The sequence below is a fragment of the Cricetulus griseus genome, chromosome X (genome assembly GCF_003668045.3).
Source record: "Cricetulus griseus strain 17A/GY chromosome X, alternate assembly CriGri-PICRH-1.0, whole genome shotgun sequence".
NCBI lineage: Eukaryota > Metazoa > Chordata > Mammalia > Rodentia > Cricetidae > Cricetulus > Cricetulus griseus.
In genome coordinates this window covers 108,370,774-108,397,666 of record NC_048604.1, presented here as the reverse complement: position 1 = coordinate 108,397,666, position 26,893 = coordinate 108,370,774, and the positions used below count along the sequence as shown (strand labels likewise).

The 26,893-nt window shown below is 45.1% G+C and overlaps 2 protein-coding genes and 1 pseudogene across 7 annotated transcripts in view; 1 reads left to right on the top strand and 2 right to left on the bottom strand.

The window, feature by feature from the left end:
- The window catches only part of Fgd1 (FYVE, RhoGEF and PH domain containing 1), an 80,700-nt gene extending 61,845 nt beyond the window's left edge, over positions 1-18,855 (top strand). For both annotated transcript variants that reach the window (XM_027432148.2, XM_027432147.2), the window contains 12 exons: positions 1,620-1,776; positions 1,877-2,015; positions 8,365-8,423; positions 8,561-8,707; positions 9,088-9,180; positions 9,333-9,412; positions 14,926-14,956; positions 15,428-15,529; positions 15,839-15,964; positions 16,158-16,319; positions 17,314-17,457; positions 17,947-18,855. In XM_027432148.2, the coding sequence (XP_027287949.1) occupies positions 1,620-1,776; positions 1,877-2,015; positions 8,365-8,423; positions 8,561-8,707; positions 9,088-9,180; positions 9,333-9,412; positions 14,926-14,956; positions 15,428-15,529; positions 15,839-15,964; positions 16,158-16,319; positions 17,314-17,457; positions 17,947-18,252 (1,546 nt within the window). In that variant the 3' untranslated portion in view covers positions 18,253-18,855. The remainder of the gene's footprint in view (positions 1-1,619; positions 1,777-1,876; positions 2,016-8,364; positions 8,424-8,560; positions 8,708-9,087; positions 9,181-9,332; positions 9,413-14,925; positions 14,957-15,427; positions 15,530-15,838; positions 15,965-16,157; positions 16,320-17,313; positions 17,458-17,946) is intronic.
- On the bottom strand, positions 18,815-25,156 carry Tsr2 (TSR2 ribosome maturation factor). 5 transcript variants are annotated; one of them, XM_027432152.2, is made up of 5 exons: positions 24,998-25,156; positions 24,735-24,825; positions 21,019-21,110; positions 19,927-20,136; positions 18,815-19,756 (listed from the first exon to the last, which is right to left on the bottom strand). In XM_027432152.2, exons 1-5 carry the CDS (start codon positions 25,079-25,081, stop codon positions 19,622-19,624), a joined length of 612 nt encoding a protein of 203 aa, XP_027287953.1. In that variant the 5' UTR covers positions 25,082-25,156; the 3' UTR covers positions 18,815-19,621. The 5 variants fall into 5 exon arrangements, with proteins under 5 accessions (XP_027287953.1, XP_027287954.1, XP_027287955.1 ...); XM_027432153.2 differs by having other exon boundaries at positions 19,945-20,136; XM_027432154.2 differs by having other exon boundaries at positions 19,951-20,136; positions 24,998-25,155.
- A 1,158-nt stretch (positions 25,157-26,314) lies between these two features.
- Positions 26,315-26,893, bottom strand: part of LOC113839170 — a 55,217-nt pseudogene continuing 54,638 nt past the window's right edge.

The window sequence follows — 26,893 nt, the reverse complement described above, 5'->3', positions numbered from 1 at the left end:
ATTCGTGGGCGCATAAAACCCAGTACTTGGGAGGCAGAGTCAGGTGGATCTCTAAGTTCAAGGCCAGCGTGGTCTACAGAGCGAGTTCTGGGAAAGCCAGGGCTACACAAAGAAACCCTGTCTTGAAAAATAAACAAACAAAAAAAGCTAAAATGAGCCATGCATGGTGGTGTAAGCCTTTAATTCCAGCACTTGAGAGATAGAGGTAGGTGGATCTCTGAGTTCAAGGCCAGACTGGTCTACAGAGTGAGTTCCAGGATAGTCAGGGCTACACAGAGAAACCCTGTCTTGAAAACCTAGCAATTAAAGACCTAAAATGGCTAGGTTCAAATTCTGCCTCTGCTACTTACTAAATTTAAGCAAGTTGCTTAAGTTCCTCATCTTTATTCATATATGTATTTTCGTGGGTGTTTTACAGTGTTAAGGACTAAACTTAAGGCCTTGTCATGCTAGGCAAGTGTTTTACCATGAGCTGTACTCAAGCCCTCCTGGTCTTTAAAATGGGGACAAAAATAATGGCCTACGTTTTAGGGTTATTTTAAGAATTAAATGTATTAATACATGTTTAGAGATTAAAAGAATTTCTGCCATGTAAATGTTTGAAGATTATGAGCTACTGCTCTTTTGTTCTGTTTTGAGACAGGGCCTCACTGTGTAGATCAGGCTGGCCTAGATCTCACAAAGATCCACCTGTCTTTGGCTCCCAGGTGTTAGGATTAAAGGTGTTTGCTACCATGCCTGGCCTGAGCTACTGGTTTTGTTGTTGTGTTGTTGTTTGGTTTTTTCGAGCCAGGGTTTCTCTATAAGTTTGGAGACTATCCTGGAACTCTCTTTGAAGACCAGGCTGGCCTCGAACTCACCTGCCTCTGCCTCCCTAGTGCTGGGATTAAAGTCATGTGCCACTAACGCCCAGCTAAGCTACTGTTCTTATCAGTGCCATGGTAAAGGTGATGATGGGAGACTGGGGATGCAGACAAATGGATGAAGCCTAGCCTAGGAGTAAAAGAGTGATTTGAGGAAAAACTAAAGCGAATGGGAGAAGGGCAGGGTTTACAGACTGACTGGCCTTCAGATTCTCCTCTTCCTATGTAGTCTACAGTGTCTATACCACCTACTTGAATTGTCTTCCCAAACAACAACCAGGCCATGTCACTGCCTGCTTAAAATTGTCTCCATGTTTCCCCCACTCACAGGCTAAAGTGTGCCTCTTTTACAAAACTGTGGATGTGGAGGGCTAACAGAAAGCCTAGTTCCCACATATGCCTTACCATTCTGTGACCTGAAATCTGCTTTGTCTCTCACATCACACTGTGACCAACAGGACCTGGTTACTTCTCCTGCCTTACAAGACAGTAACAATCTCAGGGCTTGACTGGATATGGCTCAAGATTGGGCACAAATCAATGTATAAGTGTCCCTTACAATATGGCAAAAGTGGGTGTTCCGAGGTGGCATAGTGCCTGGTGCTTAAGCAGGACAGTTGGACCAGGTGTTTCCCAGGCCTATAATATAAGCAGCATTGCCAAAGAAGTAAGCCAGTTGAAAAATGGCTTTCTTCCTGAGGCTGGAGACTTGTGGGAGGATCAGCAGGACCATGTTATCCCCTGCTTCTACTCTAGGGACCGCTACCCACGAATTGGTGACATCCTTCAGAAGTTGGCACCCTTTCTCAAGATGTATGGCGAGTATGTGAAAAACTTCGACCGGGCTGTAGAGCTGGTTAACACATGGACAGAGCGTTCTACCCAGTTTAAAGTCATCATCCATGAAGTGCAGGTAAGAGCTGAAACTGGGTGAAACATGGTACAGGAGGGAAGGTCTACAGGGACATGGGGAGGTCTTTAGCCAGACCTGAGCTTGTCTGTTTCTGTCACAGAAGGAGGAAGCCTGTGGCAACCTGACCTTGCAGCACCACATGCTGGAGCCCGTGCAGCGTATCCCCCGCTATGAGCTTCTTCTCAAGGACTATCTGTTAAAGCTGCCTCATGGCTCCCCGGACAGCAAAGATGCCCAGAGTGAGTGTGTGCCCCTAGGCCCTTCCTACTTGCCCACACTGGTAGCTGTAGCCCAGACATCTGAGGCAGCTCTTCACATTTCATTCACGGGTTGCTCTTCCAATATTTGTAATTAAAATCCCAGAATAGAATCTCTAGATTGAGGGGCCTACCTTGAGGCTCTATGGTGATATGTCAGGATGAATCTCCAAGCTCATTACCCCACCTTATTACCTAGAAAGAACCCAGTTTAGAACTTCTGACTGGAACTGTATAGTCTAAGGTGCATGCCTAGTGTGATCCTCTCAGGAGGCCATGCATTTCTTAGGCTGAACTCAAGATTCATCTATGGATGAAGTGGTAATGGAGTACAAAATGAAAGGGCACTTAAATCTCCAGGGCCTGACCCTTTAGTCTCAGAGGCTAGTCTGAATCCTTCAGACCAAACCCGCCTCACTAATTCTCCGTGGGTGAGCTCCCAAGTAAAAGACCCATATAGCCAGACTTCTAATTTTTCATCCTCCAGAGGTAGCACTCCACTCATGGCCCACTGGCCAAGAATGAGCCTCCCTAAAGGGTTTCAAGCATGACCAGAAGCCTGATTTTGCCTTTCTAGTACTTATTGATCCAGACTTCGTGTCCCCATGTTTTATGCCTCTCAGGTTTGGATCTATAGGTTGAGATAAGCTCCTTCTCCTCCTCACACTGAGTCTTCACTCATTGAACAACTAGAAAAGTATTTGGTTTAGATTCCTTCCATATTCACCCCATCTGTATAGGGCAAGACCCCAGTTAGAGCTCTTGAGTCTAGCCCACTGGCTCTTCCTTAAGCTCATATTTTCATTTATTCATTATCAATGTAACAGTGAAGCGTTTGTGCACTGTTCCAGGCACTGGGACTAGGAAGCTGAGCCAAATAGATGAGGTCTTTGACTTAGGGAGCATGTATTCTAGTTGGAGAAACCCAATTCAAAATGTGACAGGTACACAGGAAAATATTTTCCAGGTGCTAAGCATGACTTGGAGAAGTAGAAAAGAATGATGCAACAGCAACTGGGCAATCTACTTTAAATGGGTGACTTCAATTGACTTCAATGCAGGGAAGATGGTTGAACCAAAACCTGAAACAAGAAAGTTGCCATGGGCCAAAGGGAGGGGAATGTTCCAGACAGCTGTAGTAGCAAAAGTAGTGTTCCCAAAGCAGGGGGAGCTGGGCAAGCTGGTATCCCAACAAGAGGGCCAGTGTGACCTGAGCATGACAAGGAAAGGCAGAACGATAGTTAGAAGAGAGTTTGGCAGAGCAAAGCTTTGGAGGCTGAGATGAAGTGATTGATTAATTGTGAGTGTAGTGGATACTTATGGATAGGTCATGGTTAGGATTAACTGAAGAGTAAAAAGAAGGAGCCAGGAAATCTATAAAAGAGGCTTTGCAATAATCTTAAGTGACAAAAGCTGACTTAGATGAAGATATGAGAAGTAACGAGAAATGGTTCCATTCAGGATGTATTCTTTTGGTAACTGGCATTGAAAAGTCCAGGATACCATAGATAATGAAGATTGGTAGAGTCAAGAATGATGGTTCTTGGGGCTAGAGAGATAGCTCTGTGGTTAAGAGTATACACTGCCTTATATAGCCAACTTCGGTTTCTAGCACCCACACCTAGGCTGCTCACTAGTTCCAAAAGGATCAGGACTGCATGGGTACTACATACACACACAATTTAAAAATAAATCATAAAACAGAATGATGGTTCTTGCTGGGTGTGGTGATGCAGCTGGGAGGCAGAGGCAGGAGGATCATGAGTTTGAGACCAACTTAGGCAGCATCATGAGAGCTGTCTGAATGACAATTCTTGAGATATGCTGTTTGGTGAGCTGCCAGTTTAGACAGATGAGTCTAGAATTCCAGGGAGGGATTTGAATGTCATTGGTCCACACTTAGTATTCAAAGCCATGGTGCAAGTGGGACTTGCCAAGGGGAGTAAAATATAAATTGAAGGGAAAATGGCAGGCTAAGCTTCAAAGCCCAGGAAGGTAGGATCAGCAAAGGAGGTGAAGAAGCAGCCCGGAAGGGAGCAGGAAAACAGAAAGTCTGCATGTCACAGGGATGGGGAGCAAACAGTTGTGTCCTGTGCTAAGCATACTTCCCAAACCCTTTGCCCAACCAGATGAGAGCACTTTGCTACCCAGCCTAGACTTCTCAATAGAGCTAGACCTCTAGAAAGTTTGGTAACTTTGGTAAGCTCTGCAAACAGATAGCTGCATACTAAGTATCATATTCTTCTCCCAAATACAAGCAAGCCATAAAACCTAAACCTCAGGGCTAGAGAGATGGCTTAGCGCTTAAGACCACTGACTGTTCTTCCAGAGTACCTGGGTTCAATTACCAGCTCCCACATGGCAGCTCACAACTGTCTGTAATTCCAAGATCTGACACACAATCATACATGCAGGCAAAACACCAGTGCACATAAAATAAAAATAAATTATTTAAAAAAAACCCTAAGCCTCAAGAGAGTGCTTTCCAGCTGGGCAATGGTGGTGCAGGCCTTTAATCCCAGCACTTGGGAGGCAGAGGCAGATGTTGTGAGTTCAAAGCCAGTCTGGTCTACAGAGTGAGTTCCAGGACAGTCAGGGCTGTTACACAGAGAAACCCTGTCTCAAAAAAACAAAACAAACAAAAAAACAAAGTGCCTTCTAGGCCAGGTGGCTCATGTCTGTAATCTTAGCTACTATGGAGGCCAAAGGATGAGCATAAACTACCTGGGCTACAAGGTAAATCCAAAGCCAACCTGGGGAACTTAAAGCTTAGTAAGGAAAAAAGTAGGGGCAGGCATGTAACTTAGCAGTGGAGCACTTGACTAGCATGTGTAAGGCCCCAGGGTAAATCTCCAGGGCTTCAAATAAAAAAAAAAAAACCTAAGTCCAGCTTGATGTGGTGGTATACACCTTTATTCCCAGGACTTGGGAGGCAGAAGTAGGCAGGTTTGAGGCCAGCCTGGGCTACAGAGTGAATTCCAGAATGGCAGGATTACACAGAAAAGCATTGTCTTGCAAGCAAAAACAAAAACAACCTAACACCCCCCTAGTAAAGCAAACAATACAACATAAAAGCATGTGTGTTTTCCAGCAAGCTGCCCATCTTCAGCCTCAGTTGTCTCATAACCTTTCTCACAATAAGAATGATAATGCTGCCTACCTCATAGAATCATTTTGAGATGATAAATGACATAATCGAGTTAAAACTTTAAGCACACTACCTGGCAAACATTAGTTGTTTTTTTTTTTTCAAGACAGGGTTTCTCTGTAGCTTTGGAGCCTGTCCTGGAACTAGCTCTGTAGACCAGGGTAGCCTCGAGCTCACAGAGATCCACTTGCCTCTGCCTCCTGAGTGCTGGGATTAAATACGTGTGCCACTATCATCCGGCAACATTAGCTATTTTTGATGGCTAATGTCATCCATACTACATTAGCCACCAGGTTGAGTTTATTGACTTCAGTGTTCAAACTCACCAGAGTCTCTAGAGCAAATGTCAGTGTTCCCTATATTGACTCCAAATGTGAGCACCCTCCACTCACCACACACAAATAAGCTTTGTAGGATGGTTTTTGGAGCTGCTTTGATTGAGGACCTCTAAATGAGATCCAGCTAAGATTTGCCCACTGTGCTCCCCAGCCAAGATCCTACGCTCCCTGTCTTTTATGTCTCAAAGTAAAATCTATAAGCTGAGCCCCACTGAATCATCTTTCTGGTTCTGCTGATTGACTCACCTCCTTTTAGTTCCCAGACTAAAGTCCAGAAGCTGGATTCAATTCGCAAACTGCCTGCTTCAGACTGCTGCCCTCAGCCACCTACTTACACTAAGCCTAAGACTGAACTCTAGACTGAGACCCCAGGCTGCCAAACACAGCCTAGGCACCACTAAAGCTTCTAACTTTAGACTAACATCCCCACAACAAACTCCCAGACAGAGACTGTACACATGGGATTCCCAGTAAGGTCTATCTGTTTCCTGCATGGTCTATCACTAGACAGGTTCTGACAGCAAACACAGCCTCCAGTCTGAGCCCAGCCACCTATCAGGCCTAAGTTTATGTGCCCCCAATTTGCCAGTCTTCTTGTCCCTTTGGGCTCTACTGGGGTGTAAAAGATGCAGCATATATAAGAGAAAAGGCAGCTCTCATGGCAACTGCCACCTTCCAGTTAGAAAACCACCTGGCTGAGTCTTGGTTTTGTCCTCAGCTAAATGGAGCATAGTAACACCTGTCTTCTGAAGTTCTATTTATTGGAGGAGCTAAGTTATCCCGAGCATCCTTTGGAATCCCCGAGGAAGGTAGTGGGAACTTGGCCCTGTCCTAGGAAGCTTTCTGAGATTCAGATGCAGTGAGTGGTAAGCACAGTATGACTCGTGAGGCAGAAGGAGCAAGGGCAGTGTCCTAACTCATCCTTGGAATGTAGCGAAGGCTGCTAGACTCAGTGAGCTGAATCCAGAAGACTGGCAGTTGGCCAGATGAAGCAAGACAGGACATGTTTAGGGAGGTGCATATGGAGGAAGCCATGGTGATCAATAGAAGCCAGTCACCAAGGGCTTTGAATGCTAGACAAAAGGGCTGGGTCTTTGCTGTGCTGGCACAGAGTGAAACATTGACAGATTTAAGCAGAGGGGAAGCAGTAAACTGTGTGCAAGAAAGCTCCTTCTGGCTGCCAGGGTTGAAGAAGAGTTGGAGAAAGGCCCAGCACCTGAAAGGCATATGGAGACTTGAGCTGGAGCAGTGGCCGCAGATCTGCTTGAGTACCAGAATGTGCTCATCTGAGGAAACAGGGCTTGGCTTGCCATCCATGTGGACATGTGCTTCTCCAGTCCAGGCATAAATTCTGAGTAGGGAATTCACTGTGTAGAGTGGAGGCCATGAGACTGCAGTCAGTGTAAGCAGAAGCAGGGTTTGTTTAACTTGAGGAGGCTTATGGAGATTCGTTTCAGTTTTTTCATGGTAACACACCTGGTCACGGTAGGAAATATGGAAATTACAGAAGACAGAGATAGGGGGCCAAGAAGCCACCTGTGACCTGAGTCCCATGATGAATGTTTAGGCATACATTTTTTTAGATGTACATATTTGTAAGAATTAGATCATTTTGTAATATTCAAGTTTGTATCCTTATCTTAAAACACTCTAAACATTTCCCGTATTATTAAAAACCCTACATAAGTATCATTGGGGAAGCCTGATATTGTATTATACGAGTGTGATATAAATTATGTAACTGAGCGCCTACAGTTGGACACTTTCGTTTTAGGTTTGGTATTGCTAAAACACCACTGCAGTGAAAGTGTATTTGTGCATAGAACATATGCCTATAATCAGAATCAGGAAGACAAACAATAGAATCCTTTCCTTCTTCCCTTACTGGTGTGCTAGAAATGAATGTAGGGCTTCTAACATACAAGTGTTAGAAGTGGTCTATCACCAAGTCACATTCCTCTTAGCTCTTTGTTTTTTGCTGTTGGTGCTGCCGCCCCCTTATCTTTATCATCATCTTCATTTTCATGTGTATGTGGTGTGTGTGTGAGAGAGAGAGAGAGAGAGAGAGAGAGAGAGAGAGAGAGAGAGAGAGATGGAGGGAGGGAGGGAGGGAGGGAGGGAGGGACAGAGGGGGGGAGAGGAGGGAGGGGGAGGGAGAAGGAAGGAGGGAGGGAGGGAGGGCGGTCTTATGTATCATAGGCTGACCTCATACTTGCTGTGTGCCTAAGGATGACCTTGAATTTCTGATCCTACTACCTCTACCTCTACCTCCTGAGTGTGCTAGGGTTATAGGCACGCACCACCACACCCAGTTTATGTGGTGCTAGCGATGAACCCCAGGGCCTTGCACATGCTAAGCAGACACTCTACCAACTGAGCTGCATCCCCAGCCCTCTTTAGTTTTAATCTTTTGTTGTTGTTGCTGCTGCTGCTGTTTTGCTTTGATTTGAGATCACCTAGGGGAATATTGGCAAGATTCTGTCTCAAAACAAACAAACAAACAAAAAAAACAAGCAAACAAAACAAGTAAGAACTATCCGTAGTCCCAATAGCCAGAAATAACTGTCCAAACACGACCAGGTTTCCTGCCAGTGAATGGTCATAATCATTTTGCCAAGCTTACATTTTATTGGCTGCCAGCTATCCTATATTTCTGCTCCTGTGATGTTAAGTCTGGACAGTGTCTGATTTGAAGTGATGTGGCCATGAGCATCTTTTGAGGCTGGCATTTTCTGGGAAGGGGAGAGTGTAGTTAGGCCAGGAAGAGATATTCATGGAGGAGAGAAGTCCCCAGAGCTTCCTCTCTGCTCGACTCCCCATCTGATCACACTTCTCTGTGCCATAGAGTCTTTGGAGCTGATAGCCACAGCAGCAGAGCATTCTAATGCTGCCATCCGAAAAATGGTAAGTGGCCCTTCTATCCCTGCCCTTCCTTGGCCATCCTGCTATGGTAGCTCCGTTGGGGGGTGGGAGCTTGTAACTTGATGACATCTAAGGGGAAGTGTTGCCCACCCCAAACTTTACCTTGTTCTCACTGACAGGAACGAATGCACAAGCTGCTGAAGGTCTATGAGCTGCTAGGGGGTGAGGAGGACATTGTCAGTCCCACCAAAGAGCTCATAAAAGAAGGCCATATCCTTAAGTTGTCAGCAAAGAATGGGACCACTCAAGATCGATACCTCATATTAGTAAGTGTCAGGTGTGGGCTTGTGTGTGGGCATGCCCTCCCTTAATACATAGATGACCTGGAAGTCATTCAAGCATAGACCTCTAGCCAGCTGTCCGTTCTTCCCTTGTATTTTCACTATGTGAGCTAGAATATTTTATTTTTTGCTTTTATAGATTATGTAACTACAATTTAGATGTGACTTTTCCAGGTTACCCACTAGGAAGTGACTCCCATGACATTTCCTTGTAACTTCGTTGCTCTTTCCTCATTATTACTGTATCCTATTTAAAATCTTTCCTCCATTTGTTGCCTTAGATCCTTAGCAATTGTACGAGTGTGGGGAGACTCACCATCCACACTAAGCCCCTGCAAATGAATCCCAAATCTTTTCCTTCCTAGTTCAATGACCGCCTCCTTTACTGCGTGCCCAGGCTGCGGCTCCTTGGCCAGAAGTTTAGCGTGCGGGCACGCATTGATGTAGATGGCATGGAGGTGAGTGCTGTGATGTGAGAAATGGAAATTTGGGGGTGGGGCATTGGTATTGGGAAGAACATGCCTACTTTGACCCCAGTCTGCATGAGCATACGTTCAGGCCCCTGTGGAGGTCTGTAGGCTTCACCATGATCCTTCCCTTCCCCATTCAGCTAAAGGAGAGCTCCAACCTCAACATGCCTCGAACCTTCCTGGTGTCAGGAAAGCAGCGCTCTCTGGAACTCCAGGCCAGGTACCTATCCTTGTCTATGCCTTCCCTCCAGCTCACTCTTTACTTCAGATATGCTGAGACATTCCAGGCCTAGAGATCTTTCCAGAGAAAGAGTGAACACCTTTCCCTAATGATATGGATGTGCTCTTCAGCTATGGGTACATGGGATCCTGAAGACTACACACTTAGATGCAGGGTGTGGGGAAAGGGTGGCACTTCTGTCAGAAAAGTATGTTGGAGAATGAACAAGCAGCGCTGAGTGGGATACTTCACCCTATCATGAATAACAGAATTGAAAATGGCTATCACCACACCTGGCTACCATTTTAAAGCTGAAGAAATTGCCCTAGATCTAGCTAGCCAAGGATCAGAGCTGAAATTGGAGCTTAGGCCACCTCAACTCAGCACAGGGGCTTCTAGCCACTGTCCATACTGCTTTCTGAGAGCCCAGGTGAAAGTGTGTAACAAGGTTGTGATCAGGGCTAGAGGGTGAATGTGTATCTTGTTACATGGCCCTTTTCTGATAGGCTACATGGAAGTGAGACGTGACTCTGGGGACTGTGTGGATGCAGAAGGGAGAAGGGAAAAGAAACATAGTAGTTGGGCCTTGAAGTTCTGGGAGACCAAGAGAACCTCCCTGTGGCCTGCAGTGGGGGAAGCAGGAAGGAGCAACACATTCTCCAAGAGAAGAAAACAGGACCATCCAGGAAAGGGGCAGCCACACAGACATGGTATCTGCCTAGAGTTAGGGGGCATTAGAATAATGCTGTGTATAGAGGAGCTCAACAAGCAGTGTTTAGTTTCCTCCTAGTCTCAACAGGATGACATGGAGATGTTACTTTGTAATCATATTTACTGTCTGTACTTAGCCCAAGTTGGCCTTGAACTCAAAATAGCCCTACTGCTTAGTCTCCCTTGTGCTCAGATGACTGGTGAGGGCCACATACCAAGTTTCTTAAAACTTTGGTTGTTTTGTTTTTCATGACAGGGTTCCTCTATATAGTCCTGGCTGTCCTAGAACTTGCATTGTAGACCAGGCTGGCCTTAAATTCACAAGAGATCCACCTGCCTCTGCCTCTGCCTCCCAAGTGCTGGGATTAAAGGGGTGTGCCACCACTGCCCAGCTCTTAAAACATGTTTAAAGGTTTGCTTACTTTCAAATGGTGTGTGTGTGTGTGTGTGTGTGTGTGTGTGTGTGTGTGTGTGTGTGTGTGTAGGGGTGTGTGCATGTGAATGGAGCTGACTCTGGAGTCTTTAGGAATCATCACCTGATGGAACTGGAGTTACAGGCAGTACTCAGGGCCTTTGCAAGAACAATACACTCTGAGCCATCTCTAGCCAACTCATTTTTTTTTCTTGAGAAAGTGTCTTACTATGTAGGCTGGCAGGCTTGCTTATGTAAAACAGGCTGGCCTCAAACTCACAGAGATCCACTAGCCTCTGCCTCCACAGAGTACTGAGATTAAAAGTGTGCACTACCACACCTGGCTCCATTAATTCTTTTTTAAATTTATTTATTTATTATGCATACAGTGTTCTGTCTGCATGTATGCCTGCAGGCCAGAAGAGGGCACCAGATCTCATTACAGGTGGCTGTGAGCCACCATGTGGTTGTTGGGAATTGAACTCCTGTGTCCTCTGGAAGAGCAGCCAGTGCTCTTATCCACTAAGAGCCATCTCTCTGTCCCATCATTAATTATTTTTAAGTTAATTGTTGTATTTATTATTTTTAACTCTTTATGGGTGTTAGCCTCTATGTATGTGTGTCAATATGTGCATGTCTGGTGCCTGAGGAGTCCAGAAGATAGATACCCTGGAACTGGAGTTACATATGGTTGTAAAGTGGGTACAGAGAATTGAATCAGGGTCCTCTAGAAAAATAATAAGTGCTCTTAACTGCTGAGCCATCTCTCCAGCCACTTAAATAAAATTTTAATGGCTTCTATCTATAATCTCACCACTTAAGAGGCTGAGGCAGGGAGATTGCCAGAAGTTCAAGGCAAGACTGAGATACAATGCAAGACCTTGCCTGAAAAAAATGGGGGGGTCGTTGATTTCAAATATACAAAAAAACAATAGAATATGGGTACAATTAAGAATAAGCACCCATATTCTTAGACATAGCTTAGATGATTCTCATCTTGACAACTTTTGGAATCAGCCAAGAGGTTAAAAATTACCTGGATCTCTGTGAGTTCAAGGCCAGCCTGCTCTACAGAGTGAGTTCCAGGACAGCCTCCAAAGCTACAGAGAAACCCTGTCTCAAAAAAAAAAAAAAACACAAAACAACAACAACAACAAAAAACTACTGATGCCTGGGTTCCATCCCCAAAGATTCTGATTTCAATGGTCTGCATGTATTCTCAACAAAGCTCCTCAGGTGATTTGATGTGTGTGTACCATAACTTAGAACCACTGATTTAAGAGCCAATAACTAGAGATAGGAGCAGAGAACTTACTTAGCATATATAAGGACCTGGGTTCCATCCCCAGAATCTCTCCCCTTTCACATACAGAAGCCAGCTATTGACATTTTACTAGATCTTTTTTGATTTGATTTTGGACTTTTCCCCCCAGGCCATCCTTGGAACTCCTGAGTTTACATGGTCTTCCTACCTTAGTCTCCTGACTAAGTGGGACTGACAGATACTAACTTCATCCTTGTACACTTTATGCATGGCCACAAATTCCACCATAATTCTTAAAAATCAAAAGCAACATGTGTGCACTGCTAAGAAATTACAAGTTGAAAAATATAAACAAGAAATCTTTATGTGAATATGGTCAGAATAAACCCCTCTCTATGCTGGGTTTACAGATATTTGCCACAATTTCTAGCAGTTGTGTAGATACTGGAGATCAAGCTCAGGTTTTCATGCTTGCACAGCAAACACTTTACCGACTGAGCCATTCCCCTAGTACCTACTGCCACATTTTATTAATGAATACTTTCCAAAAATACAGAAAAGTTGAAAGAACCCCAGTGAACATTAATAAACCCACCATTTAGTTTCTCACATATCTATCCTTTTAGCCACCCACCAATCCAGTGGCTTTCATTTGTTTATTGGTATATGTCAATTGTACATAGTACTAGGTTTCATAAAGACTTTTGGTTTTCCAGACAGGGTTTCTCTGTGTAGCTCTGGCTGTCCTGGAACTCACAGAGATCCACCTGCCTCTGCCTCTCGAGTGCTGGTATTAAAGGTGTGCACTATCACACCTGGCAAGACATTTTTCATACAAGTCTGTATATCCTGTGCTTTGAGCATACTTTCCATTCAGACTCTCCCCTTGCTTCTCACTGTCCTTCCCCCCAACTGTCTTGCTTCTACTTTGATGTCATATATACAAATGATTTTATGTATAGTAAGATATAAAGTCCACAAATGAGATAAAACACATGGTATTTTTTTTGCATCTGCCTTATTTCACTTAACATAATGATCTGTAGTTGCATCCATTTTCTGACAAATGACATAATTTTATTCCATAAAGAATAAACACTCCATAGCGCGCGCGCGCGCGCACACACACACACACACACACACACACACGCATGCACACATGCACACACATTTTTTTATCTACCTGTCAATTGACACAACCCAGGGCTGATTTCATAATGGCTGTTGTGGATAGTAATACAGTAAACATAGATGGGCATGTAGTCTCTGTCGTATTCTGACTCAAATTTTTCATGTATATACATAGGTACTGGGTCAATATTTGAAGTATTACCATACTTGATTTCAACTTATACTATAGAGCCATAACTAAATAACATGGTGCTGACACAAAACAGACATGTAGATTGATGGAATAGAATATAGGACCTAGAAAACACACACAGCCATACCCAACTAATTTGGTTACTTTTTGGTTTTTGGTTTTTCGAGACAGGGTTTCTCTGTATTGTTTTGGAGGCTGTCCTGGAACTCTCTCTGTAGACCAGGCTGGTCTCCAACCCACAGAGATCCACCTGCCTCTGCCTCCCAAGTGCAGGGATTAAAGGCTGCACCACCACTGCCCGGCTTACTTTTTGGGTTTTTTTGAGACAGGGTCTATTGTAGCCCAAGACAGCCTTGAAATCCTGATCCTGTCTCTATCTTCTAAGTGCTGGGTTTACAGATGTGCCATCAAGCTTTACTTAGCCACTTGATTTTTAACAAAGATGATAAAAACATACATTGTAGAAAACACAGCTTCTTCAACAGATGGTGCAGAGAAAACTGAATATCCAATGACTTTTAAAAATGTATTTTTAATTATGTGTATGAGTGTGTATCTGTGTATGGGTTTGTGCACGTGAGTGCAATTGCCTGTAGTGATCAGAGGTACTGGATCACCTTGGAATTGGAGTTAACAGGTGGTAGGAGATACTCTGTAGATGCTAGGAACTGAACTCTGTAAGATTACATGCCCTCAACCACTGAGCCCTTTCAATTACTTTCTAAAACATTTCAAAATAAGTTGCAGGCTTTATTATACATCACACTCCTCAAGAGTTTGACACGAAGACCATTAACTAGAGGTTAGTACTTGTTTCAGTACCACCGCCACACCCTTTTCTTGGCAGATTCTTCATAGTGAAATGCACAGGTCTTAAGTGTACCACAGATGACCTTTGATAAACATTTGATTACAATGAACATTCATTAGGGTGTGTGTGTGTGTGTGTGTTGCAAGTGCTGGAGACCTCCCATGATAGGCAAGCACTCAGCCACTAACCTACATCCCCACATCCCTCAATATTGACTGGCATCCTAACTTTGTCATACAGTGGTCTTAATGGTGCAGCCAGATTTTCATATTAGGAAAATACATTTAATGCTTAGAATATAGATGTGGAAGGAAAATAAAAGAGTCCAGATGAAAGAGAGCAGAAAGTGAAGGGTCCTATTCCTGTTGGGTGGTTGATAAGGTTGCATCAGGGCAGAGGCCTTGGAGAACACAAGGCTGTAGAACAACCAAGGAAGAAGAGCAAAGTATGTCAAATCATGTATTGTAGCAGACACCATGCTTGGGCACTTTCCACATCATGTTAGTGATGCTCAGAACAGAGTGATAAACACCATCTTCATGGAAGAAAAAACCTGCCCTTTGCAAAGTTGACATCTTAGCAGGCACTGATATAGTTTCATGTGTGTTCCATACTCTCACATACACTTCCCTATTTTGTCTGAGACCTAGCACCTCCCTTTGGAAACCTTCCCGAGGCAGGCCTCCCTCTCCGGACTCCTCAGTCTTTGTTGCATCTAGCCTCCCACTGATCCCCATGTTGTCTCTGTGTGTCTCTTCTATTGCGCCATGAGCGCCCTGAGGGCAGGGACTTCTCTGAGGCCTAAGGTCTTAGTACTGGGATCTGGAAGACATGTTTGAATAAACAAAAATAAGCTTATGTAACTTGTCTGAGGCTACATAATCTTGAGTGAAGAAGTGAAGTCAAACCTAGGTCCTATAACTCTAAAACACCACTCCATTGCCTTTTGTTGACCTGCCTAACCCAACACCTTTCTTTTCTCCCCTACAAGGACTGAAGAAGAGAAGAAAGACTGGGTCCAGGTAACACCTAAGGCTTTGTGGTAGGGGTCTGGAAGGGTATTATTATCAGGTCTCTTAGGGGCTGTTACACTTTCCCTTAAAACTATCTAAACAGAATGGGCCTGGACACCAGGCTTCCAGCAGATGCTATTATTACCCTTTTACAGATAAGCAAGCTGAAATTCCGAGGTTAGATACAAACATTCTTTTAAAAAGCCAGCTCCTCTGAATCAGGCTTTACAAAAGGCTTGCACCTAACCAGCAGCCAGGAAGGCTGTCTGAGGTTTCCAGCTACCACTCCCATTTCCACATTTTTTAATTACCAGATGTAGACCTGGATTTGGGGAGGGATTTTCTCAGAGTCATATGAATGTGTCAGGGGCAGAGCTGGGTCTAGAACTCCAGGCTAAGGCATTAGGAAGGTGTGGTGAGGGTGGAGATATGTGTCTTATGGAGTGACCTGACCTCTCATTTCTCACACCTCTTCACCAGGCCATCAACTCCACCCTCCTGAAGCATGAACAGACCCTGGAGACCTTCAAACTGTTGAACTCAACAAACAGAGATGATGAAGATACTCCCCCTAACTCTCCAGTAAGTCTTACTCTCCCCCCAGGACTGGGATCCCTTTGAGGCACTGCGTTCCCACCTTTCCTTTTCTTTTTCTCAGAAAATAGGGAATGGAGAGGCAGTGCAGACCCCTGGGAGCAGTCTTCTGCTGGTAGGGCTGCAGAAATTGTACCCCAGAAAGTAAAATGACTAACCTCCAATAGCAGCATGGTTGGGGCAGAGCCAGACCTTCTGTATGTGTGTGCTCCCTAACCCCATGAGCAGAGACAAGGAGGGCTGGCTGGACGGGGCTGAGGAGCTGTCTCTGACCCAGGACCTAACCCTCCCCCCTAGAACGTGGATCTTGGGAAGAGGGCACCTACGCCTATCCGGGAAAAGGAAGTCACCATGTGCATGCGCTGCCAGGAGCCCTTCAATTCCATCACCAAACGCAGGCACCACTGCAAGGCCTGTGGGCATGTGAGTGTTGGGAGGCAGGGGCAGAGCTAGGGAGGGGGCAGGCTGACAGCCTAAAGGCCCACTTCTGTTTGGGTACCCTCTGAGGAGAAGGAGGCTACAAGTTGGCTGTGGTAGTTGGTACGCTATGGTAGTTGGTACACTGAAGGTAAAAGCCCAAGGCAATTAGGCTGTTCTTGCCAACTTGCTGCCCCAGGTGGTTTGTGGGAAATGCTCTGAGTTCCGGGCCCGCCTCATCTATGACAACAACCGTTCCAACCGTGTATGCACTGATTGCTATGTGGCCTTGCATGGAGCACCTGGGAGCAGTCCAGCCTGTAGCCAGCATACACCCCAACGCAGGAGGTCCATCCTAGAGGTAAGAGTTCCTAACCAAAATCCCCAAAGTGTGTTCTCCAGTTACTGACCCAGTGTGGTTGAGGTCTGAACATCTCTTAGACATTAGGGTGTTGTGTGTACTCGCTAGTCAGGTGATCCAGGCTTGAGACAAGGACAATAAATATAACGGTTAAAAGAGTAATGTTTATTAAAGTACTGTGCACATTTAACACGGTAACTGACCAACCCATATTCTTATGCTTCATTTACATATGAACAAAAACTAAAGCCCAGAGAGAGTATTTGGCTAGGTTTTGTTTTATCTAAGACAAAGTCTCACTGCATAGCCTAAACTGGCTTTGAATTTCCAATTCTCCTGCCTTGGCCTACAGGATTTTCTTAAAGAACCAATTATCCTTTTATTATGGAATAGCTTAAGTAACACAACATAAAAAGACATATTCCTTTACACCCAGAAGCTCTCACTGTTAATACTGATGCTTCCTATCTTTCTAGGACAATTGGGGGTGATTGTTTTTTAAATGAATCGAAGTATCCCAAATGTAAGGGAGCTTACTCTACACCAGGACTTTAAATTGCCTTGCTTCTGCTAATTGAAATATCAGAAACAGTCTGTGCTCTTCTCACAAGTCCTGCATTTTCCTCTATTGTTAGGATTCTGGGACAGATGGTGTTAACCACCCACTCATCCCTTTCATCAGTGTTAGAAGGACTTTCTCAGAGCAGGCAATGCGTATATAATGAAAGATGAAAAAGGTTAGCTGTGAATGTCACTTAGACTGTAGAGTGCCTGGCTTTCAGAATCCCCACTGTGGTCTGCACACCCCTTCCACTAGCTGTTAAAGGCAGCAGCCATACCTAACCTTGCTTACCTAAGTGACAAAGGCTGAATCATTTCTGCTACATATGCTTTGCTACCTCTGTCTGAGAGATAGTCCATACACTATGGGGCTGTTTAAACCAGGAGCAAAGTCTTCTGTCAACATTGATGTACCCTGTGTCTCTGATCACAGAAACAGGCCTCAGTGGCTGCTGAGAACAGCGTCATCTGCAGCTTCCTGCACTACATGGAGAAGGGTGGGAAAGGATGGCACAAGGCATGGTTTGTGGTTCCTGAGAATGAACCCTTGGTGCTGTACATCTATGGAGCCCCTCAGGTGTGCATCCCACTCCTTCATGTTTTTTCAACCAGCTGACGAAACCAGGCTGCCCCTCCCCTGTATGCCGTGTCCTTTGGGGGCAGGGTGAGCCTAGCAAAGGGAAAAATCAAAACCCCCATCCTTATGTGACAGTATGTAGAGACAAGTGTTTTTGAAGACCAACATATGGAGGGAAAATGGGGGTAAGGTGGGAAGTCTAGCTTTGTGGAAAACAGGAGTAGAGACAGGTACTTTAGGTCTGACGGTGCAGATAGAGGAAATAACCAAAGACCTGAATCTATAATAGTAAATACTAGCAGTTGGTTTGGGCATGGGAGGAGACATACGTAAGCCAGCCTGCCTTCTAGTCCTAGTTTAGACTTTTCCTGTTCATTACAGTGAAGGCAAGGGTCTTCAGCAGAGGAAACAATGAAACAAAGTTATTAGACTGGGCAGAGGGCACAGTCCAGCCCCCTAATTGACACTAGCTCTGTCACTCCTCCCCAGGATGTGAAAGCCCAGCGCAGCCTGCCCCTCATCGGCTTTGAGGTGGGGCCTCCTGAGGCAGGGGAGCGGCCTGACAGGAGGCATGTCTTCAAGATCACCCAGAGCCACCTAAGCTGGTACTTCAGCCCAGAGACAGAAGAACTCCAGCGGCGCTGGATGGCTGTGCTTGGCAGGGCGGGCCGTGGGGACACGTTCTGCCCAGGGCCCACACTGTCTGAGGACAGGGAGATGGAGGAGACACCAGTGGCAGCCGCAGGAGCCACTGCCGAACCTCCTGAAGCCTCCCAGACCCGAGACAAGACCTAGAGGGTTTGGGGGGAACTGGAAACTCCTGCCCCACACTCCATCTGCCCATGTTCAATTGGGGGCCCTAGCCCACTCCCAATGCAGTCAATACTTGAATTCCCACCACGGGCACTTTCAATCCCGAATGCTGGGTCTTGGGTTTTTTAATTCATCTTTTCACAAAATGTGGGCTTTTTAAAAACTATTCCTACATTGATGTTAATTTTTTAAATCCTTGTCCCCAGGGAGGGCAGGAGCTAATTGCTAGACTCACTTGAATTAGGCTATTTCCTCCCAATACCCCACAGATCCTACTTCCACCCAGTTCCCCACAAAAACACCAGAGGCAGGAGACCAAGTGCCAGCTCTGTTACTGACCCTGAAACCCCAACCCATCCTTGCCTCCTCAGCCAGTGTCTTCACATGTATGACTTTACATGGGGTGGTGACTAGACCCTTCTTGCCTTTCCCATGGCTTATAGCTTCTACCTAGCCCCAAAGCAATCCAGTATTTTATCGTCCACACCCATGGCAGGGCCACTGGGCAGGACGGGAATGGGAGGGGGGAGGACAATGGATACTGTTTTTTAAAGAAAAATACAGTTTATTTCAGGCTTACAGTAACTTTCAGAGCACTGCTATGGTCCGTCCGTTTGTCCAAAGTCCCAGGCTACTTGGGGGGGGGGAAGCTATGGGTGCAGAAACTACTCTTTCACTGAAATCTGAAGCTCAGCTCTCAGAAGGCTGATTCCAAGGTTAAGTCATGGATTAAACAAGAAGGTGTTATGTTATTAAGGTCTTAAGCCTCATCCCTGGACTTAAAACAGCCCTACTTTCTCAAGTTCACCACTTAGTCGAGTACTTCAAACACTCAAAAGTATCAGGGTGGGAGCATTCACAGAAGGATACAAGTTCTGGGCAATAAGAGTTGCTCCGTGGGAGGCTGGGGTTGGGGACACTGGGGAGGTACCACACTTACATCTACTCTGTCATCCAACTGCATGTTTATCTTACTATTCCCAATCCAGCCAGCCTCCCACTGTGGAATTCCCATCCTTTCCACAAATGTGCCTGCCTGCTGTCCACAAGTCTGGATTCTACTCCAACCGCAGCCACAGTCATCACCCACTTCACATTCACTGCAGCTAGGAGGCACTGTGCTGGGAAACCTGGTCTTCTCTCTCATATGGTACCTTAGGGTTCAAGGGGCTGAAATAGGTCCCATCAACACAACCAAGGATCCTAGGGCTTTTCTTCCCTAGTAAGAATATGGTTATCAGAACAAGGTAGGAATATGGTTATCAGGACAGGTGTATAGCCTTCCAAAACAGCCCCTATAACTCTTTCATAACACTTAACAGACAAGTGCCCAAACCATTTACTGCCCTATTCATTTCTTTCTCCGGACAATGGTCCAACCATCTTCTACTATATCCTCTTCCTTAATAGTCTGGGGGTCTGGATCAGAAGGTTGAGGCTGGGGGCAGACCACATCTGTTGTGGTCCCATCATTTGTAGCTGTCACCTGGAAGGAAAATATAAGAGAGAACACTAAGTAATTACCCATGCTGTGCTCCCAACTTTCCCATGGCTATGTGAACTATCTTTCTTGATAATACCACCACCACCTACAACCACCATCACTTCCCTGAGAATCTAGCTACTCTTCCAAAGAAAAATTTACATTTGAGACACCTCTGCCCACGCACGCACAGGCACCTCTTTCACCTCCATTTCTTCCACGCTGTCCACATCTTCTTCATCCACCCCAGTTTCTTTGGCTGTCTTAAGTGGGGTAGCCGTGACCTTGCACTTTTTTTGGTTGATGTTAGAAGTCATCTCCTGCAGAGCAGCCCCATCACCCTTCTGGAAGTGTTGGAACATGGTCTGCAGCTCCTGACTCACCTACCAAGGAAACATTCAATCAGTTTGGAGTTTTCAGACAATCTACCATAAAACCAGCCTCTGCTTACAGCAGAGTAGAGAAGGGGTTGGGATTTTCCAGGGGAAAAAATGGGGCTCTTTTCTCCCCAAGAAGTTCATCCAAGCAGCTGGGAAGAGTGAAGGATGCATATAATGTGGGGAGGCCTCTGAGACAGGACTGTGAGTTTAAGGTAGACATTGTCAAAATAAAACAGCTTAGAGTGGGGGCACAGGCCTTTAATCCCAGCACTCAGGAGGTAGAGGCAAGCAGATTTGTATGAGCTCAAGGCCAGCCTGGTCTACACAGTAAGTTTCCAGGACAGCCAGGGCAACATAGTAAGACCCTGTCTCAAAAAATAAAGCAACAATAGTCCAGGGAAGCAACCATAAATCAAGGGCTTGGGTGAGGGTATGAAGTCTTGAATGAGGGCCTCCTGGAAGAGAAGGTACTAGAATTGCACACCTATAATCCCAGTACTTGGGAGGCTGAGGCAGGATGACTGCTATGAATTTGAGGATGGCCTGGGATACACAGTACATTTCAAGCTGCCTAGGCTAAAGAATAAAACACTGTCTCAAAAAAAAAAAGAGGGAGAGAAGATGCAAATGAAAGAGAATCTCATCAGGGTGAGCAGTGTAAATCAGAATAGGGGTGGAATTTGATCTGGCCCAGCTTGTGGCATGTGGGGAAAATACCTGGTTGAGAATGATCTAAAGAGAAATAAAGGTAATATTTGAAAATGCAATAGGAAATCTTGTCTATGCCTCAAAAAAAGAATGGTCAGAACCAAGAATCTTGTCCCAAATAGACAGTAGGGAGAAGAAAGAGCAGGTGGGGGTTGATAGCTGTCTCCATATGCTCACCTGGGGCAGGCTCCCATCTTCCACAACTGTATCAAACTCAGTGGTCATCAGCTCTCCAAGGAAATCTTCTATCTCTTCCAGCGCCAAGTCAACTAAAAAGGAAAGAATAGGACTCTTTAGCCAAAGACCAACATCATTAGCCTTGCCCACTATTCTTCAATACCTGCCTGCTGTATCTGGTTGGTAGGTAAAGGTGCAGCGAACCTTTATTCACTAAAACACCCTCTTTCACCTTGCCTATTCTAACTGACCTCAGTGGGAGGTGACCTTGAAATAGCCTCAGAGCCTTCGATTTCTCATTTCTAAAGAGAGGCCAATGCAGCCTCCTTGGGGTCTGTTAGGAGGACTCATCTAACACAAAGCTTGGAACAAGTGAGATAAGATGCCTAATATTAATTTGCATCACTTCAGAGCTGAAGTATTTGAAGTGTAGAGACCCTTCACAGCTCTGGCTCCACTAATACAGGAGTCCAAAGACTCAAGGGCCATGGATATGGATATGGCATTTTTTTTTTTTTTTTTGTGTGTGTGTGTGTGTGTGTGTGTGTGTGTGTGTGTGCGTGCGCGCGCACGCGCGCGCGCTGGGGATCAACCCCAGAGTCTAGCACATGCTGGGCAAACACTCAACCACTGAACCACACCCTCAGCTGGATGCACTACTTTTAAGAATGAAATCATAACCTTAATAACCACCATCAAACTTTGTGACTCTAGCTAAGCCCTGTTCATTGAACCTCAGTTATCTTACAGGCCCATGCTCTTGTGTTTTCTGAGTGAAAGACTAGCTTTCACTTCTCTATGTGCCTTCTCCCAGACACAACTCTTCCACACTGCTTTTACCTGCGAATAAAATCTAACAGCTTCCAAATTTCTCTTCTACTCAGGCAAATTATGTATCCAGATATTAGACAGGTGCCTCAAGTTCCCACCTGCAAAGCCAAATTTATTATCCTGCCTCCAAACCAGCATCCAATCCTCCAAGGTCCCTCTAGCCAATGGAAGTTTCCTAATCTACCCTGCCACTCATCATAAATCTGTCTCTTTTCCCAAACCCCTCTATGGACAAATAAATACTCTCTTTTTCCTGACCATTGCCACTGCCATATTTTATCCCTTATTTTCTAAACCAAAAGTGCCTTCTCACGAGTGTTTCCTTCTCATAGTCTACACTATGTTCTGAATTTTCTAGCTAACAAACACCATCCTATTACCTTAGAACATGCTTATGAATTTTATTACCTATTGTAAAGTTTACCTTTGAGAAATATTCTGCTGAGTTTAAGGGGTTGTTTTGTTTTGTTACAGGTTATCATGTAGCCCAGGCTAGCATCCAACTGTGTAGCTCAAGGGTAGCCTAGAACTCCTAGTGACTGGTGATCCCCCTGCCTTCATCTTCTAGATGCTAAGATTACAAGCATGAATCACCATGCCTGGTTAATGTGGCTCTGGGGATTGAAACCAGGGCTTCTTACATGTTAGGCAAGTAGTCTACCAACTGAGCTACATCCCCAGCTCAATTTTGCTGAGTTTTAATGAGGATTTTCATAGAAAGCTAATGGAAAACAAAGCGAGGATCATTGGCACACACCTGCAATCCCTGCACTCAAGAAAATGAAGCAGGAGGAACATAAATTCCACAACAGCCTGGACTATAAAAGGAGATACTGTCTCCAATTACTACTACTACTACTAAAATATCAGCTGGGGAAAAAAGCTTATGTAATTTGACTGGAGAAACCTTTTCTGCATTGAATATCTTAAGTGGACAAGTCTTCTATAGCTTGAATTTTATAAACACTGGCCTAAAGGATATAATCAAAGGCACACAAGGCCTCCCATCCCTTATACTTTAGGGTGTCTTTGCACACACACACTCATACTCTACCACGCTTCCATTCCCTTACTACAATGCAGCTGGCCCTTTCAAAATACAACACTTATCTCCTCAACTCCTCTGAGTGTGCATTATGTCTCTAGCTAGTTTACTCCTTTTCATTCCTTAAGACCCACCCCAATCACTACTCTGACCCCGCCCCCCCTCCCCCAAAAAGGCTGCCAGCCTGGTCTACAGAGTTCTAGGCCAGCGACACACAGAGAAACTCTGTCTCAAAAACCAAAATACAACAAAAAACAAAAGGCTTCTCCTCAGGCTCAGATAACTCAAGAATTCTGAGCACCTCTTTATCATAACACTTATCATCCAGTAAAACTAGGATATCAATGGAGAATTTTATAAAAACCACAGCATGTACTATTCCCACTAGGTCCTTTTGTTCTGTAATTTCCCACAAAGATAAAAGGAAGGTGTAGATCTTTGCTGTAGAAGTAGCCATGTGTGGTCACTGAGCACAGGCACTTGAAATGTGGCTAGTCTCAATTAAGAAGTGCCCCCATTAAGACCTTTAAAATTCCAGACTGTCAAATTTAATCCTAAAAATGTGTAAAATGCTTAATTCTTATGACATATTGAAATATTTTGGAGGAGGATTTTGCCTGTGCACTATGTGCATGCCTGGTGCCCACAGAGGACAGAAGATAGTGTCAGATTCCCCTGGAACTGGGGTTATAGACAGGTATGAGTCAACATGTGGATGCCGGGAACTGAACTCATGTCCTTTGAAAGAACAACTGCTGAGCCATCTTTCCATCTGCATTTTACTTATTTGTTAATTATGTATAGGTGCACATGTGTGCAGATGAAGAAGACTTTGGATCCTCTGGAGCTGGAGTTACAGGAGTTTGTGAGCTGCCAGACATGTGTGCTGGGAACCTAACTTCTGTCCTCTGGAAAAACAGGAAACTAAGCATCTCTCTAGCCCCTTTTTTATTTTAAAGGCAAGTTCTGGGTATATAACCAAGGCTGGCTTCAAACTCAAAGCAGTTCTCCTACTTCAGTCTCCCTAGTGCTAGAATCACATGGCCCATATGCTAGATTGGCTATGAATTTAATACTATTATATTTGCTTCTTTCATTCATTTACTTATTCATTCATTCGTGGCAGGGGGGGACTGAACCTAGAGTCTCACAGTAGTTGGTAAGCACATCCACAAGCTTATATCCCCAACTCTATTTTTTATTGTAAGACAAGGTCGTGGTGAAGTTGTTCAGACTTACAGGCCTGCAACACAGGGTCTGGCCTTTTATTTTATTAGAGGTACTGCTGTTGGTTTTGGTTGTGCTAGGAATGGCAGCCAGAAACATGAGCATGCTAGGAAAGTGCTCTACCACTGGGCTACACTCCCACACAACAATTTTTAAATTACGTTTACTTGTGTAGGGGTAGTCAGAGGACATCTTAAGTGACTCATATCTCCTTCCACGTGGTCCCATCTATCAAATTCGAATTGTTATGCTTGCCAGCCTTTGCCCACGGCGCCATCTTTCCCTCCCCTGATCCAGCAATTTTTTTTGTTTTTTTTGTATTTTTCGAGACAGCATTTTTTTTTCAAGCTACATGATATGGCTCGAAGAGTTCTATTAACCAGATCTTTTCATAACCATTTTAGGAACTAAGAAAATGGCTCTCTGGAAGGTAAAAATGTGTTGTCCAGGATCATAGCACTATGCAGTGTCATTGCTTGCAACGCACTCGAAACGCAAGAGTCTGATTCCAACGTCACCATTCATTCGGCATGAGAAAGCGCGGGCTCCCCAGAACGAGGCTCTGCCGCTCCAAAACCAGACAGACAGACAGCAATGTCTCACACTCACTCACCATTGGCGATGAAGTAATCCTCCACTGCACCCCCCAGCCATTCGGCCTTCTCCTGGGTGTGTACGCCCCCGAAGCCATTCTCCACAGCGATCTGTGAACACAGGCCCAAGCCAACCATGACAGCATGGAAATCAGAGTGGCGTGGCCTGCCATGGCCTGGGAGTGTGCCGCCTACACCGCCCAGCCGAGGCTCTGGCACCTCGCCCTGCCAGCTCTTATTTTGCCCCAGCTCTAATTGTGACCCCCGCCGTGGCCTCACTCACCTGTAATGCAGGCCAAGCCTCCAGAGCCGCGCGGATAGCAGCTCCGAAGAGCGTTCGCACGTCTTCTGCTGCGCCCGCCATCATCCCTTTAGATCACGTGGCTCCCAGGCAGCCCAACCGCGCAGACGACTTCCTCAGGCAAAACGAGCCAAAAGCCGATTCTCAAAACGCAGATTCGTTTTCTGCTGACCTGGCGGCAAGACCAGAAGAGTCGAAAATTGTGTCAGTGGTAGATGATGTCACTTACCACAGTAAATCCTAATAATTAAAGTTGAACCTGGAGAAGAGGACTTAGGGAGCATAGCTGAAAGAAAGAGGGAGGGAGAAATGGGGAGAGAGAGGAGAGAGGACAGGAGAGGGGAGGAGAGAAAGAACCTACAGTTGAGGGCCCCTAAGAGGCTGCCCCTTTGCCTGACGACCTGAGTTCGATCCCTAAGCCCCACAAATTCCTGCAGTTTCCCCTTTCCCCTCTATGTCCTTGGTGGCACGAACAGGCACATGTGCTCACACACAATAAATAAATGTAATTTTTAAGATTTCAAACAGCATCATAACACCTGTATAGAACAGTACTGCCAACTGCAGCAAAATACACGTTTGTCTTATTATACAGTTTTGTCTTCGTTCTCAAACACTGAAACAATTACGTTCCCCAGACTTCCTGGAAAGTACAGGTAAAGGAGGAAGGAGAAAGACCACTGGCCCAAATCATCATGGCCAAATTAATTAAAGCGAGCAATTAATTAAAACAAGCTTTTCTATTCGTGTACACAGGCTGCCTCCCCCTAAGGTGAGCTTTAAGAGGTCAGCATTAGATGTGAGGAAGACAAAAGTTTTTATAGTTTAGGGATAGGGGATTTCCAAAAGGGGGAAAATAGGTGGGGTTACAGGAGCAGAACATAAGCATAAGAAGCTAGTCATAACCACCTCCTGAAACATACATGATTGCAGGGTGGTCATAAAGTAGTCATAGCAACAGGTAATCATAACAACCTTTGAAACAAGGATAGGATTGCAAGATGGTTATAAACAACTTTTTGAAACAAAGGCATGGTTGCCGCTTCCTGGAACAGGCAGTACAGAGCCATTTGTAGTTAAGGTTGCAGGTGAGGCATAGCCCAATCTTTGAGAAACAGATTTAATCATAAACAGGAATGAGCCTAGGTTGCCTTTACTATTAGATGGCTTTTAAACATAAATAGAGCCCGATGTTGATGGCACACGCCTTTAATCTCAGCACTCAGGAGGCAGAAGCACGGATCTTCATGAGTTTAAAGCCAGCCTAGTCTATAGAGCAAGTTCCAGGATAGCCAGAGCTATACAGAGAGATCCTATCACGAAAAGCCAAAAGAAAAAAAAAAGCCTAAGATTGAGGCACACACAGGACAGAGGAGACATGCAAGGTTGAACTAGAAGTAGAAGAGGATATGGCTACTTTTGCTTTGCAAGGCAAAGAGAATGAGAACGGGCATCAGAGGGCAAAAGAGTGCCATAGCTTCTGAGAGGGCAAAGCCCAGAATCATAGAACTGAGAGACTAGGAGTTAGATTTCCTGACAGGCAGACAGACAGGGAAAGATGCCATGACAAGGTAATAAAGATGGTAAACAAGACAGAAGCTTGCTTCTTCAGCTTGCGACATGAATGGCTTCCTTCTTACCTCCCTAACCTGAGATAAAAGCCTGACAACTTAAAGGCCTTATAGGCTTTTCCTCCTGCCACTAAGGCCCCTGCTGATGGCCTGGCTCAACAAAGTCAAGGCTAGATCAAGACTTGTTACACAACAGTTGTGGGCCAATCAGCCATCCTGTCTTTCTTCAAACTGACCAACCCTAAATTAGGGGAGGAAAACCCCTCAAAGACGTAAACAACAACAAGCAGGCAAGGAGAAACTGGAC

Excerpts from the sequence above, each read along its gene's own strand:
- Tsr2 (XM_027432152.2), bottom strand. The coding sequence starts at position 25,081 with ATGATGGCGGGCGCAGCAGAAGACGTGCGAACGCTCTTCGGAGCTGCT. Across the intron at positions 20,137-21,018 it reads AAGATGGGAGCCTGCCCCAG|GTGAGTCAGGAGCTGCAGAC; the intron begins GTGAGCATATGG and ends TTTCCTTGGTAG. Across the intron at positions 19,757-19,926 it reads CTGTGCGTGCGTGGGCAGAG|GTGACAGCTACAAATGATGG; the intron begins GTGTCTCAAATG and ends TTTTCCTTCCAG.